This window comes from Cetorhinus maximus, chromosome 16 (genome assembly GCF_964194155.1).
Source record: "Cetorhinus maximus chromosome 16, sCetMax3.hap1.1, whole genome shotgun sequence".
In the NCBI taxonomy this organism is placed as follows: Eukaryota; Metazoa; Chordata; class Chondrichthyes; order Lamniformes; family Cetorhinidae; genus Cetorhinus; species Cetorhinus maximus.
The window spans coordinates 74074650-74090134 of NC_135894.1; the positions used below are offsets into that span (position 1 = coordinate 74074650).

The 15485-nt window shown below is 40.9% G+C and overlaps 1 protein-coding gene across 1 annotated transcript; it reads left to right on the top strand.

The window, feature by feature from the left end:
* The first annotated feature begins 54 nt into the window (after window positions 1–54).
* Window positions 55–8764, top strand: txnl4b (thioredoxin-like 4B). The gene is made up of 3 exons (XM_078560067.1): window positions 55–249; window positions 2330–2481; window positions 7438–8764. Exons 1-3 carry the CDS (start codon window positions 118–120, stop codon window positions 7601–7603), a joined length of 450 nt encoding a protein of 149 aa, XP_078416193.1. The 5' UTR covers window positions 55–117; the 3' UTR covers window positions 7604–8764.
* The last annotated feature ends 6721 nt before the right edge of the window (window positions 8765–15485 follow it).

Here is a 15485-nt window from a genome sequence, read left to right on the forward strand (position 1 = left end):
ATCCGGTTCGTCGCTCTCTTCCCCCCCCCCCCCGCGCCCCCGCCTTTAGGTTGCTTAAGTGAATTTTAATTCAACTCTTTACTTCAATTCGCCTTTCCTCTTAAAAAAGTCGAGAAAATGAGCTTCTTGCTGCCAAAATTACAAACTAAGAAAGACGTTGACCACATTATAAAGACCGTGGCGGAGAGGGTACTGGTTCTGCGTTTTGGTCGCGACCAGGATACGGTGTGTTTGCAACTGGATGAAATTGTAAGAACTGCCACCAAAGATAACAGAACAAACCTGTTTCACTTTCAAATCATTCTCGTCAGGTTTCACTGTCTTCGGGGGGAAATACATTACGGTATCTGCACGGTTTAGTTAGAACTCTCGACCCTTAATCATAAAATTGTAGGTTCGCATCCGCCCCTAGAATCGGGTGCTGTGAATTTATAGGCTGAGTGGAGAATTCAGTGATGTTCTGGGAGAGGGCTGGAGGTATTATCTACGGAATGAGGTGGTTGGCACTATTAATGAAAAGTGACATTATTCCTCAAAATGCTGAAAGCAGCAAAGACAGATTTACTGTATTCTGTGGTTATTTTTAACGGTGCTGCTGTACGCAGTTAGAGTTTGTTTACCACAAACTCTGCATTTCAAACGTGATTGTTATGTGTGAAGCTTTGAGCTGTTTTGGTGTGATAAGATGCTTCAGCTCATCCAAAATTCTACCACCTGTATCCGAACTTGCACTAAGTCCTGTTTACCCATCACCCCGGTGCTTCCTGACCTGTACTGGCTCCCAGTACAGCAACGCTTCAAATTTAAATTCTTGGTTTTCAAATTCTTCCATGACTGCCCCTCCCAATCTCTGCAACCTCTCCCAGTCCGACAATTCATTGAGGTTCCTGTGCTCTTTTATGCATCCCTGATTTTAATCTCTTCACCCTTGGTAGCTGTGTCTTCAGCTGTCTAGACCCTATGCTCTGGAATTCCTACCCTAAACTTCTCTGCCTTCCTTTAAGATGCTCCTTAAAACCTACCTCTTTGACCAAGCTTTGGACCATCTGCCCCAATATCTCCTTATGTTACTTGGTGTCAAATGTTGTTTGTTAATGCTCCAGTAAAGGGCCTTGGGATGTTTTACTATATATTAGCACTTTATAAATACAAATTCTTAATACAAATGTTGAGCCATGATTTGCTGTAAAATGCCATTTAATGGTGTTTGTTATTAGTTATACTTGCATGTTTAGGTTTTAAAACGTTTTGTAAAAACACACATATGAACGCCCACTTGAGCAAAGGGTGCTGATGGAACTATGCTTCTGTGAGCGGTCAACATCTTTTTGGGAGAGGAGAAAATTGATGGGACAAAACATAAGTGTTCATGTTATCATGTCTCATTGTCACCTGGGATATCAACCACACACCAGTAAAAACTTACCAAAAGAATAAAACTGATGTCATAAGAACAGCAACATACATCATGTAAAATACTTGAAAAGTGATTCCTGGGGAACTGACTTTTTCAAGGTTTGTTCTTGTAATTTAAAATGCCTAAACTCCTCAGTAAATCTGTCCTGGGGATCCATTAGACAAATTATATATCAAGGTACAGCAACCTCGCATATATGTAATCTATATCTATAAATAATTTTATCCATATATTTATAAATCATACTTTATAAATAATTTGGTTAGAAGTCAAATTATTCCCTCGAGGTACACTCAGTAAGTGAAGAAGTTCTTGAATTGTGTGTTCTCAAAAACAGTGTACTTCATTTTCGGGGCAATTCTCTTTATGGTCTCTGAAAATTCTAATAACATTTCAAGTTACTTTGTACTTCAGTCCTTTTCTGGAATGCCTTATGTTCGTGACTTTGGATACCTTCTTGACCTTTGCCAATACCACAAGGAATTGCTGAAAGAAAACGCAAGTTGGGAACTATGTCTATTTTTGCTTATTGTTAAGTCAACAGGTCACCTTAACTCAAAAGTTGAAATTAGCAACTTTTGGCTGAGATCTGTAAATTACTGACTAGATAATGTACAAAAGTGAATATCACCTCAAGTTTGGATTTCAGCCCAGGTTTAGTTCATTTTGCAAATTAAACATTTAATCAGAATGTTTAAAAATCCAAATTTAAATTTATTGTTATGGTTAAAAAAAAATTCTAGTAAGGTATGTTTCAAGCTTTTCTACTGATTATTTGCCCCAACCTGTTATATTCTCTTAATGTTTAAACCTTTGTAAACACGTTTACAAAAGTTTTCCTTCCGAAGTAAAACACTCATGTCAAGTAAGGTCTCAATATCAAGTTCTTTTTTTTCATTTTTGTTTCACTAGCTTTCAAAAACTGCTCATGACCTGAGTAAAATGGCAGCTATTTACCTTGTGGATGTTGACAGTGTGCCTATATATACCCGCTACTTTGACATCAGCTACATTCCTTCCACGGTTTTTTTCTTCAATGGCCAACATATGAAAGTGGATTATGGGTAAGATATTTTGCTTCAGTTAAAATGTGGCGGGGCAATATAATTGCATCTGGTATGTGTGTAGGGTTCCAGTAAACATTGATCCTTGTGCTAAATCTCTTGTTTCATGTGGAATGGAAGAAGCAAAATATTAAGGAGAGTAATTTTTCTCTTTGTTACCCCTAACAGATCCAATGCCATCAATTGAAATTAGCCAAACAATAGCAGAGCTTTTTCAACAGAAAATGACGGCCTAAAATCTTTCCTTTTTTAATTGTTAGCTATTCTACAATCCATAATTGTGCTGAAGCTCACATTTTACCTATTATCTGTTGTCTCATACCATAAATTAGCACACTACTTCTGCAGTGTATAATGTGTTTCACCACTTGTACCTTTGATGTCCTGGTCCCCAGGAAAATCTTTACTCTCTCTCCCGCCCCACCCCGCCCGCATGATATCGCCCCACCTTTGTTCAAGTCCGAGGGGTGTAATCTTAGAATCATAGAATGGTTACAGCACAGAAGGAGGCCACTTGGCCTGCTGTGTGTCCGTGCTGGCTCTCTGCAAGAGTAATTCACCTAGTGCTATTCCCCTGCCTTTTCTGCATTGCCCTGCAAACGTTTCCTTTTCAAATAATGATCCAATTCCTTTTGAATGCCATGATTAAATCTACACATTTAGGCAGTGCATCCAGATCCTAAGTCTTGAGTGCATCTGGCACACAATTGATTTAGCTATCCATCGCCAGATCTGGATCACATCAAAAACTATTGAGACATTTACTTCTCTGCCAAAACTGTATACTACCGCAGAGTATCCTGAAGAGCACTGAAGACCCCTGTTTTTTTTCTCTATTACTTACTGTCTCCTTAAACCCCTTTCCCCTTGCCTCCAAACAATATAAGAGGAGCTCATGGACGTCTTTATCACTAGAATGAGACCATCACTTCAGCTGCCTCTGCTGCTTCCAACCACCCTCCTCCCCGCAACATTTTCGTTATTCAGAATCACAGAATTGTTGCAGCACAGAAGGAGGCCATTTCACCCATTGTGTGTGTGTGCCAGCTCTCCAAACTAGCAATTCACTTAGTATCATTCCCCGTAATCCTGCTCATTCTTTCTTTTCAGATAATAATCCAATTCCCACTTGAATGCCTCAACCTGCCTCCACCACACTCTCAGGCAGCACATTTCCAGATCCTAACCATTTGCTGCGTGAACAAGTTTTTCCTCATGTCTCCATTGCTTCTTTTGCCAATTCCTTAGATCTGTGCGCCCTCGTTCTTGATCCTTCCACCAGTGGAAACAGTTTTTTCCCTATCTACTCTGTCCAGACTCCTCATGATGTTGAATAGCTCTATCTTATCTCCTCTCAACCTTCTCCATGGAAAACAGTCCCAACTTCTCCAATCTATCTACGTAACTGAAGTTCCTCATCCCTGGAACCATTCTTGTGAATCTTTTCTGCACCCTATCTAATGCCTTCACATCCTTCCTAAAGTGCCCAGAACTGGACGCAATACTCAAATTGAGGCTGAACTAATGCTTTACAAGTTTAGCCTCCTTGCTCTTGTTCTCTGTGCCCCTATTAATATAGCCTAGGATACTGTCTGCTTTATTAACTGCTCTCTCAACCTGTGCTGCCACCTTCAATGACTTATGCACAAATACACCCAGGTCTCTCTGCTCCTGCACCCCTTATACTGTTTATCTGCATTCTTCCTACCAAAATGAATTACTTCACACTTCTCTAAATTGAATTTCATTTGTCACCTGTCTGCCCATCCACCAACTTGTCTATGTCCTTTTGAAGTTCTACATTATCCTCCTCACAGTTCACAATGATTCCAAGTTTTGTATCATCCATAAATTTTGAAATTTTGCCCTGTACACCAAAGTCTAGGTCATTAATATATATCAGGAAAAGCAAGGGTCCCAACACTGACCCCTGGGGAACTCCACTACGAACCTTCCTCCAGTCTGAAAAACAACCATTAACTACTACTCTCTATTTCCTGTCATTCAAGTCAATTTTGTATCCACATTGCTGCTGCCCCTTTTATTCCATGAGCTATAACTTTGCTCACAAGTGTGTTGTGTGGTACTGTATCAAATGCTTTTTGGAAGTCCGCGTACACCACATCAAGAGCAATACCCTCATCAACCCTCTCCATTACTTCGTCAAAAAATTCCAGAACATTAGTTAAACATGATTTGCCGTTAACGAACCCATGCTCACTTTCCTTTATTAACCCACATTTGCCCCAGTGACTATTAATTTTGTCCTGAATTAGTGCTTCGAGAAGCTTCCCTACCACAAAAGTTAAACAAGCGTGTAACATTTGCAATTCTCCAGTCCTTTGACAACATCCCAGAGTCTAAGGAAGACTGGAAAATTATGGCCAGTGCCTCCACAATTTCCACTCTCGCTTCCCTCAATATCCTTGGATGCACCTCATACAGTCCTGTTGTTTTAAGTACAGACATCATATTCAATACCTTCTCCTTATCAATCTTAAACTCTTCAAGTGTTTGAATTACTTCCTCTTTCACCAGGACCTGTGCAGCATCTTCTTCTTTGGTAAAGACAAATGCAAAGTATTAATTTAACACCTCAGCTATTCCCCCTGTCTCCATGTGTAAATCCCCTTTTTGGTCCCTAATCTTCCCCAATCCTCCTTTAACTATCCTTTTACTATTGTTACGGATAGGAGGGGGATTAATTTAAACAGCCCTGATTTCTCCTCTCATATCTGTAAACAGGTGTTTTGATTTCTGATTGCCCCCTTTATAAGTGGTGGTGTATTTTCCCCAACCCTTCAGTTTGAAGTGATCCAATCCTCTATTAATAACCCCACAGTAAACTTGAGATAAGGTAAAATAAGAGGATTGGTTTATTTCACACACACACAAAATGCGGGAAAGGGATTTCACAACTTCTGCTCCTTTTTGCACCCCTACAATAAAAGAGGGAAAAAGGAAAGAAAGGGCTACAGGACAAGACAATGATAAAAATAAGGGTTATGACTTTACCTGAGTCCAGAGTCCAGAATCAAAAGTCCAGTGGCGTATTCCTTCAGAGGGTAGCAGGCTGAAACTTTTGCAGGGTGATCCGACTTTCCAGAAGCAAGGACTTCCATGATGGAAAATGGCATGTAGAGATGAATGAATCTTATAGGCACCGATACAGGAGTTCCAATATTCCAGTAGTACACAGTATAGACGAAGGCCAGGCAATTTACCTAGACAGAGTTCTTTCTGCTGCTACATGTTATATGATAAAATAGTAGTCTGCCTGGGTTCAGTTCCACACAGCAATATTACAGGGTTCTCGCAGCTTGGGGGAGGTCATGTGATATATCTCCTACTAATTCTCCTGGGTCTTGGTCAGAGGACATATTTTCCCAGGTCTGGAATCTTGAGGTGTTTAATCGAGGAGTCAGGGTCTCTTTTGCCCTTACAGCCGTACCATCTCCATTGACCAGCTCTGCCTTAGGGTGTTGGTGCTTTTCTTTGGAATATGATTTTCTGCTGTCATAGGGGCATTAGCATCTCTTTAAAGATAATGAGGTCCCTACTGGTTTCTGAAGGCTAGAAATTCCTCTGGTATGAGTCATGGCCAGTAAGGGAAAAGCCTTTGTCCATTTAAAAAATAGTCATTTTATAGAGTAGCCAGATTGATGTAGATATGTATATTTTCCTTTCTGTCTTCTGGATGGGACACATATTTGTATGTCTCTAGACGGCTTTAGGATTTTCTTTTGTGTTAGCTGTCCACAGGTCAAACTTCTTTGTGTGCTAGTTCTGGATCCATGTTTTTCTTCATTTTTTCTTCCATTTCCCCTATTTCCTCTCGAAGCTCATTTTGCTCATGAGACCCAGCTCCTGTATCCTTGACTCCAGGCCCGCTACACTGCTCAGCACTCAACTTTCTTCTTGGCTGTCATGCTAACTGACATTATAAATGGTTTCTTCTCCTGAGGTACTGCCCCTTGTGCTTTAAAAATTAGCCTTCAAAACCCTTTCCAGAGTTCTTGAAGGTATTACCACTCCCAAATCCAATTCTACATTTTCTACAGCTCAATGTTTCAAAAATGCCATGGCTCAGTGACTCTTGCCTCTGAGTCAGAAGGTTGTGGGTTGAAGCCCCGCCCCAGCAACATGAGCACACAAACCTAGGTTTATGCCCTAATGCAGTACTGAACGAGCGCTGTACTGTCAGAGGTGCTTTCTTTTGGTTGAGATGTTAAACTGGGGCCCCATCTGCCTGCTTGGGTGAAATGCAAAAGATCCCATGACATTATTTTGAAGAAGAACAGGGGAGTTATCCCCAGTATCCTGGTCAATATTTACTGAAGAAAAACATCACCAACTTACCCCATAATCTCTTTCATCACTGAGATTGTTTGGGCATTGCACATTTGTAACATTGTCTGCTTTCCTTAGCCCATCGGTTGCTGAAACCCTCATCCAGCCCAGACTTGATTGCTCTCATGCTCTGTAGGATAGCTTTGCATCCTTTACCCTCCTTTCTCCTTAAGCTTCAGCTGATCCAAAACTCTGCTCTGCATCACTCAAACCAATGTCTCAAATTTAAATGTATCATCCATGAGCTTCCTGCTCCTTATCTCTGTAACCCCCTCTATCCCAAACTTTCATTCTTCTGTCCATAGCCTTAATGCATTCACCCCACCATTGGCAGCTGTGCCTTCAGTCATCCAGGAATTCTAAACTACTCCATCTTTTCACCTGCCTCTCCTCCTTAAAATCCAGCCCTTTGATGATTTTTTTGATCACCTCTTCTAATAGATCTTTCTTTGTCCATTTTTGTCTGATTATCCTGCTGTGATATGCCCTGGGACATTTTCTATGATAAAGATACTGTATTTAAATCTAATTTGTTCAACTCCATTGGATTTCTTGGAAGTAAAATTGTGAACACTGGCAAAATTAAGTGTTTACGTTTTTTTTTAGGTCTCCAGATCATACAAAGTTTGTTGGGTGTTTCAAAACAAAGCAAGACTTCATAGATTTAATTGAAGTAATATTCCGTGGAGCAATGCGTGGAAAGCTAATAGTACACAGCCCTATTGATCCGAGGAATATCCCGAAGTATGACCTCCTCTATCATGGCATCTAAATGTACTGGCTGTTTGCTGTGTTTTGCAATCATCTCATGGCAAATACTTAAAACAGGATGGAATTTCTACTCACCTACTGTTCTCCATTTGTTGAGGAGTATTGGGATTTGATTGAATATTTAAATGATCCACAATGTTAATAGACAAGAAACTTCTTGGCAGAGATTTGCAAGAATCATGATGAAAGGACTCAATATGGAAAGTTATGATCCTCCATTGCTTAGGATTTCAGTATCCTGGAACTCCACATCTCCGCTCATTGGCAAGTCTGCTGCCACAAGCTTGCCTTAAAGATTATCTTTGGAGAAGTAATTCATTTGACTGACAATTGATGTTTTCCTGATTAGCACTTGATGGGAATTCTCTCGTCCACAGGAGTTCTTCCTGGGTCTGTGTTCTCTCATTTAAAATAACCGTGCTATATCCTATAAACCCTATACATGGAAAGGGAATTGGAAAGGAAGCAATAGTTACTAAAAAAAAATGGAGGAAAGAAATGCTGTTTCTGCATTACCACATATCATTCCCATACCAAAATAGTAGGCAACTAACCTGCTTCCAAGCTCATGCTCCTTTGAACTCATCAGCAGGTGATTTTGTTTTTGAACCTCAAGTTTTGCTTTAGCAGTTACTTGAGGACTTGTGGGCTTGAACACACCTTTGGGCATTTCATGGACAGTTCAAGTGTTCAGAGGCAATGTGTCATCATACACCCTTGCTGAATGTGGATCTCTCCCTCAACCCTATTTTCCTGTCCCAGAGAAGCTGGCTCACATTGATGTATGGTTCAAGGGGTGCCAGTAGCTTTGTGACACATTGAGACCAGGGCCACTTTGCAAGTATGAACCTACTGTTTCAGAGTTATTTTTCATGGGAGGCATCGCATTCTAGTCTGATCTTGTCCCTGTACACCTGTCTCTCTGGCACAATACACGTGCAAATTTTCTAATGCTGCTCACTGCATATGAATTGTGAACAGCCAGCCAGTGCTTTTTTTCATGCTGGACACCCATGCTAAGTGTAAAGCTCCTCACAGCTGTGCTGCCTGGTATCCATTAATGCAGCATAGACCTGAGACTTCCTGTTTGTCAGTGTACAATAATAGTGACACAGCTCCTTGTAGTCTTGCATTTGATTAAAAAACAATCTATTCTGTATAACTATGGTTTATGTTGTGTTATTCTAACCAACCTGAAATTTTGAAGTTAAATAGTGTGAAATACTGCAAATGCTAGAAATCGGAAACAAATTCCTGGGATGACGGGGTTACCTTATGAGGAAAGGTTGGACAGGTTTGGCCTGTATCCACTGAAGTTTAGAAGATTTGAGAGGTGATTTTATTGAAACATAAGATGCTGAGGGGACTTGACAGGGTAGATGTTTCCCCTTGTGGGAGAAACTAGAACTAGGGGACACAGTTTAAAAATAAGGGGTCTCCCATTTAAGACGGAGATGAGGAGAATTTTTTTCTCTGAGGGTCATGAACCTGTGGAATTCTCTTCCCCAGAGAGCTGTGGAAGCAGGGTCATTGAATATTTTCAAGGCACAGTTAGTTAGATTCCTGACTAACAAGGGAGTGAAAGGGTATAGGGGGTAGGCAGGAAAGTGGAATTGAGGCCACAAGCAGGTCAGCCATGATCTTATCGAATAACGGAGCAGGCTCAAGAGGGGCAAATGGCCTTCTGCTCCTAATTGGTATGTTCATATGTAAACTGAAAACAGTAGGGACATTTAGCAAATCAAGCAGCATTGGGTGAGGAAATCATAAATTAGCTGACATTTTAGAAAGCAAACTATTCCTTTGAATGAAAGGTATTACAAATAAACAACATTTAAGAAAGAACAGAACAGGGAGAATGAGAGGAAAAATGCGCACACACACACATCCAGGATAAGATACAGAATGACCTGTAAATTGCTTTGATGGAAACTGGAAATTAATTAAAGTGTACAACTAATATGCACAGCAGGCATAATGAGAGAAGTAAAAGACATAAACACGTCATTTGAGATAAGGAGCAAGTTCTTCACTCAAAAGGTTGTGGATCTTTGGAATTCTCTACCCCAGAGAGCTGTACATGCTCAGTTGTTCAGCATATTCAAGACAGAAATTGGTTGTTTTTTTTTTGGATGCTAAGGTAATAAAGGGATATGGGTATAGTTCAGGAAGGTGAAGTTGAGGTAGATGATCAGCCATGATTTTATTGAATGGTAGAGCAAGGTTGAAAGGCCTACTCCTGCTCCGTATGTCGCTGAGTATGTAAGAGCCCATATGGACAGGTAACTCAAAAAGGAAGTGTGGAAAATCTGTCAAAGTGGAGCAGGCTTCAGCAGCTAGGGAATCTGATGGAACAAAAAGATAGGTCAACATCAAGTGTGCAGACGACCCCACCAGCACAGTGTTCCCATCTCAACACCAACCCTCTCACATTCCCAAAAACGTGTGTGTGTGTGTGTGTGTGTGTGTGCCCATCCAACATTGTCAGCACTTAGTGCTAGAGAGAATATAGTAGCTATATTTAAGGTTTAACGTTATTAAAAGTCAAATTGAGGCCAGAGTGCCAAGTAGAAAGATGAGGTGCTATTCCTCAAGAATGTGTTGAGCTTCATTGGAACAGCATAGGTGGTCAGAATGGGATGGAATGCCATTGAAGTGCCATACAGCAGAAAGCTTGGAGTTGGATTTATGAACAGAATGGATATATTCAGTAAAACAATCATCCACCTACACTGCAGAGACCAAATATGCAACGAAAAGTTACCTGGATTGAGTCGAATGAATTTTGTGACCAAGACATTAAAAATGACAGGTGTCCTATTTGGAAATGTAAAAGGCATATTAGTGAAGACTGGTATGCAGTTTAATTGGACAGGAAGTACTTACAGTACTGCAGGTTTCAAGCAGCTTATGAAAACCCCTCCATATTTGGTCTTAAAAATGAAAAAGTTGCATTCAAATGATTTATGTTGCAGATCATTGTTGCTGGAGAGTGGGAACCATTCCTCTGGTATACTGACTTTGGCTCTGAAATACATGAGGCTTTGTGAGGTTTGGGCAGCATTTCAGCAATGGAACCAATCCAGGATCATGAAGGTTGTTGATGCCAGTTTGCTAGACCTAGAAAGAAAATAGTGGCTTTTAGCAGGTACAAGGGAAGCAAATCAGCGGAGGCATTAGTGGAGTACAGAAAGTGCAGGGTGGAGCTTTAAAAGCAATTAGGAGAGCAAAGAGGGGATATGAGAAAGCTCTGGCTGGTAAAAGTAGGGAAAATCCCAAGATATTCTATAAGTATATCAATGGGAAGAGGATAACCAGGGAAAGAGTAGGGCCCATTAGGGTCCAAGGGGGCAATCTATGGGTGGAGCCAGAGGACATCAGTTGAGTGTTGAACGAATACTTCACATCCGCCTTCACCCAAGAGAATGAGGATGAAGGCATCGAACTCGGGGGAGAGAGACTGCGAGGTTCTTGAGCAAATTGATATAGGGCGTGACAAGGTATTGGAGATGTTGGCAGGCTTAAAAGTGGATAAATCTCCAGGTTTGGATGATTTGTGTCCCAGATTGCTGAGGGAGGGAAGGGAGGAGATCACAGGGGCTCTGATCCAAATTTTTAATTCCTCTCTGGCCACGGTGGAGGTGCCAGAGGACTGGAGAACAGCTAATGTGGTTCCGCTATTTAAGAAGGGTTGTAGAGATAAGCCAGGAACTACAGGCCAGTGAGTCTCACGTCAGTGGTAGGGAAACTAATGGAGAAATTTCTGAAGGAGAGTATCTATCTCCACTTGGAGAGGCAAGGTTTGATCAGAGATAGTCAGCATGGCTTTGTCAGAAGGAGGTCATGCCTAACAAATTTGATTACATTTTTTGAGGAGATGACCAGGTGTGTAGATGAGGGTAGTGCAGCTGATGTAGCTTATATTGATTTCAGCAAAGACTTTGACAAGGTCCCACATGGGAGACTTATAAAGAAGGCAAATGCACATGGGATACAGGGTAATTTGATAAGGTGGATTCAAAATTGGCTTAGTTATAGGAGACAGAGGGTGATGACAGAAGGATGCTTTAGTGACTGGAAGCCAGTGTCCAGTGGCATACCACAGGGATCTGTGCTGGGTCCCCTATTATTTGTCAATTATATAAATGACATAGATGACTATGTGGGGTAGGATTAGTATGTTTGCGGATGACACAAAGATTGTCCGGGTGGTTAACAGTGAGGTTGAGTGTCTTGGGCTACAGGAAGATATAGACGGGGTGGTCAAATGGGCAGATAAGTGGCAGATGGAATTTAACCCTGAACAGTGTAAGGTGATACACTTTGGAAGGAGTAATTTGACAAGTAAGTATTCAATGAACAGCATGGCACTAGGAAGTTCTGAGGAACAAAGGGACCTTGGTATGCGTGTCCATAGATTTCTGAAGGCGGAGGGGCATGTTAGTGGGGTGGTGAAAAAGGCATATGGGACACTTGCCTTTGTCAATCGAGGCATAGATTACAAAAGTAGGGAGGTCATGTTGGAGTTGCATAGAACCTTGGTGAGGCCATAGCTGGAGTAGTGTGTGCAGTTCTGGTCGCCACATTATAGGAAGGATGTGATTGCACTGGAGGGGGTGCAGAGGAGATTCACCAGGATGTTGTCTGGGATGAAATATTTGAGTTATGAAGAGAGGTTGGATAGACTTGGGTTGTTTTCATTGGAGCAGAGAAGACTGAGGGGCGACCTGATTGAGGTGTACAAGATTATGAGGGGCGTGGATAGGGAGCAGCTGTTCCTCTTAGTTGAAGGGTCAGTCACGAGGGGACATAAGTTCAAGGTGTGGGGCAGGAGGTTTAGGGGGGATGTGAGGGAAAACTTTTTTACCCAGAGGGTGGTGACGGTCTGGAATGCACTGCCTGGGAGGGTGGTGGAGGCGGGTTGCCTCACATCCTTTAAAAAGTACCTGGATAAGCACTTGGCACGTCATAACATTCAAGGCTATGGGCCAATTGCTGGTAAATGGGATTAGGTAGGTAGGTCAGGTGTTTCTCACGTGTCGGTGCAGACTCAATGGGCTGAAGGGCCTCTTCTGCACTCTGTGATTCTGTGATTACCCAGCAGCTAAGTCATCAGAAGTTCTTTTTTGTCATTTTGTCGAATAAGCTGTTTTTAAACCTACACTGTCAGCCAGTGTAATTACTTTGAATGGACCATTGTTACCTCTATGTCCAAAATAGTGCTGGATACAATAAGAAGAATGAATAAGAAGAGCTTTCAAAGTGTCAGTCACTCTGTGGAGATCAAGCACTTCAGAGGATAATCTGAATCCTACCTGGATAATGACTTTTCTCCTCTAGATGATCAGATCTTTCAATAAGAGGTGCTGAATTTTACTTTCCACCACAATAATGTTTCGTTTTTCTCAGAGTTCTATTAAAGGAATAGTGGAGTGTTTGGCGATTTTGCCTCCATAGCTCTGTAGGAACCTACAATGCCTGTGTTTAGTAGCTGGTGGAGCATTTTACTTTACCCTACAATATTGTGTTTTAATGATGATGAAATGTGAAAATCAGCTAACTTGCGGGTGCTCCATATTGATAGGATGCTAGAAGGAAAGCAGGATGGAATTCAAACCATGTTTCTTCTGTGTACCAGTTTTATTAAATGATGTGGACAAAATACAAGAACGGCACTTAAAATCAAAAGCAGCATTGTATAAAGCTTTGCTATTTCCAACATTCCCACATATCAGGCATACTGTTAATGGGAAGGATTGAATAACTGACTGCTAATAGGAGTTGATAAAGGATTCAAACATTGCACCACCTGTCTTGAAGAAATATTAATGCTGTTACAATCTATTTAATTGAATTTTACAGCATTCACATCTTCCAGTTCTAAATCAAATGGGTAAAATCCTTAATGCTCCCTCCAATTTTCTTCCCTGAGGTGCTGAGACAAGGTTGGCTGTACATCCAAACAATCAATCTTCCCGTGTAAACTTATTGACTATTGTCATACAGTGACAACCTCTATTTACATAACACTGTTAGCATAGGAAACAGTCAAAAGGTACTTCACAGGAGCATAATCAGAAAACAAATGACACAGCCAAAGAACGAGGTATTAGGACAGGTGACTTAAAAACTTGGTCAGAGGTAGATTTTAAGGAGCAGAGAGAAGTAGAAAAGTTTAGGGAGGGAATTTTGGAGCTCAAGAGCTAGACAACTAAAGGCATAGTTATAAATGGCAGGACCGTTTTATTTTATTTGACTATTTTATTAACCCAGCAAATCCATTCAATTTCTAATCATAGGAATTTAAAATATTTTCTGAAGGAATTTTTAGCTATGCCAGCATTGTAACAAATTTAAAGGGCTTCAATGATCTCATTCTTGAAGAGATTTTCTGCTGCTTTTTGGGGGAAAGTGGAGAATCATCAATCATAGGAAGTCTTACAAGCCAAAAAGCACATCTTTTGTGATATTTTTGCTTTGTCTCAACAGCAAACAAATTGTTTTAGTCCGGGATCTGAGAAGGTGCGTTTGTGTCTTTAAAATCTATTGATTGTTTAATTGTGAAAGTATTTAAACAAAATCTTTCATAGCAGCTGGAATGTCGAAAGAAAGAGAGGCATGTAACTGAATACCCTTTGTTTCTGTGTTTTCCTACTTGCCATTTTTCCATATGGATTAATAGTTAACAGTGCATTCTTTCTCACCAACGCCTCATCATGACTGTGGTGCAAGCTACAGAGAGAATGGCCAAGATTTTAAGACTTTTGTTTTTAAACAGATCAATTAAAATTCTTTTTTTTGCATCTCTTTAATCTTACTTAACATGAATTAATAATTTTAGTTGGAAGCAATAGTCAGCCCATGTGCTTTTTTCTTCCCTTCAGTCAGAGATCAAGTCTATGCTCGTATAAGATCCTATTTCCAGTGTATGCATTTATGGCAAAGGAGTTCATTGTTCATCAGGGGATCGACTATCATAGATTCTTTACATACAACAGTTTCAGTTCAGGAAAAGCATGTGCTGGCCCATAAAAGCTGCTTTTGTGTTGTGCACAAAATGAAAAGTGTCAGAGGGAAGATGTCCGCCAACGTGAATTGATGTATACCTTTCAGTTATGTGATTTTCCTTTCTAAGCAGTGAAGATAATTTAAGTATTACCTGTGTTCCTCCATCTAAGGCAATTATCTTGAGAAGGTGCTGGTGAGTCTGCTTCAACTGCTGCAGCCAGTGTAGTGAAGGTGCTTCTACAATGCTGTTATGTAGGGTGTATCAGAACTTTGACCCAATGGCAATGAAAGTATGACAATATGTGTCCTAATCAGACAGTGTCTAACTTGGAGGTGATGTACTTGCTGCCCTTGTCCTTCTATGTGCTGGAGGTTGCAGGCTTGGGAGATATTGCTGAAGAAGCCTTAGCGAGTTGTTGCCTCCTGTAATTAGTGTACACTGCAGCTCTGGTACATTGTGAAGTGGAACAACACAACCAAGTCCAAGCTATCCTTCATACATACGAACATACGAATTAGGAACAGTAGTAGGTCATTCGGCCCCTCGAGTCTGCTCCGCTATTCAATAAGATCATGGCTGATCTGATTGTAGTCTCACACATTCTACCTATCCCCAATAATCTTTGACCCCCTTGTTGGTCAAGAATCTATTTATCTCTGCCTTAAAAATATTCACTGACCCTGCCTCCACCACTCTTTGGAAAAGAGAGTTCCAAAAACTCATGACCCTCTAAAAGACAAAATTTCTTCTCATCCCCATCTTAAATGGGAGACGCCTTATTTTTAAACTGTATCCCCTAGGTCTAGTCCTGCCCACAAAGGGAAACATCCTTTCAGCATCCACCCTGTCAAGTCCCCTCAGGATCTTATGTTTC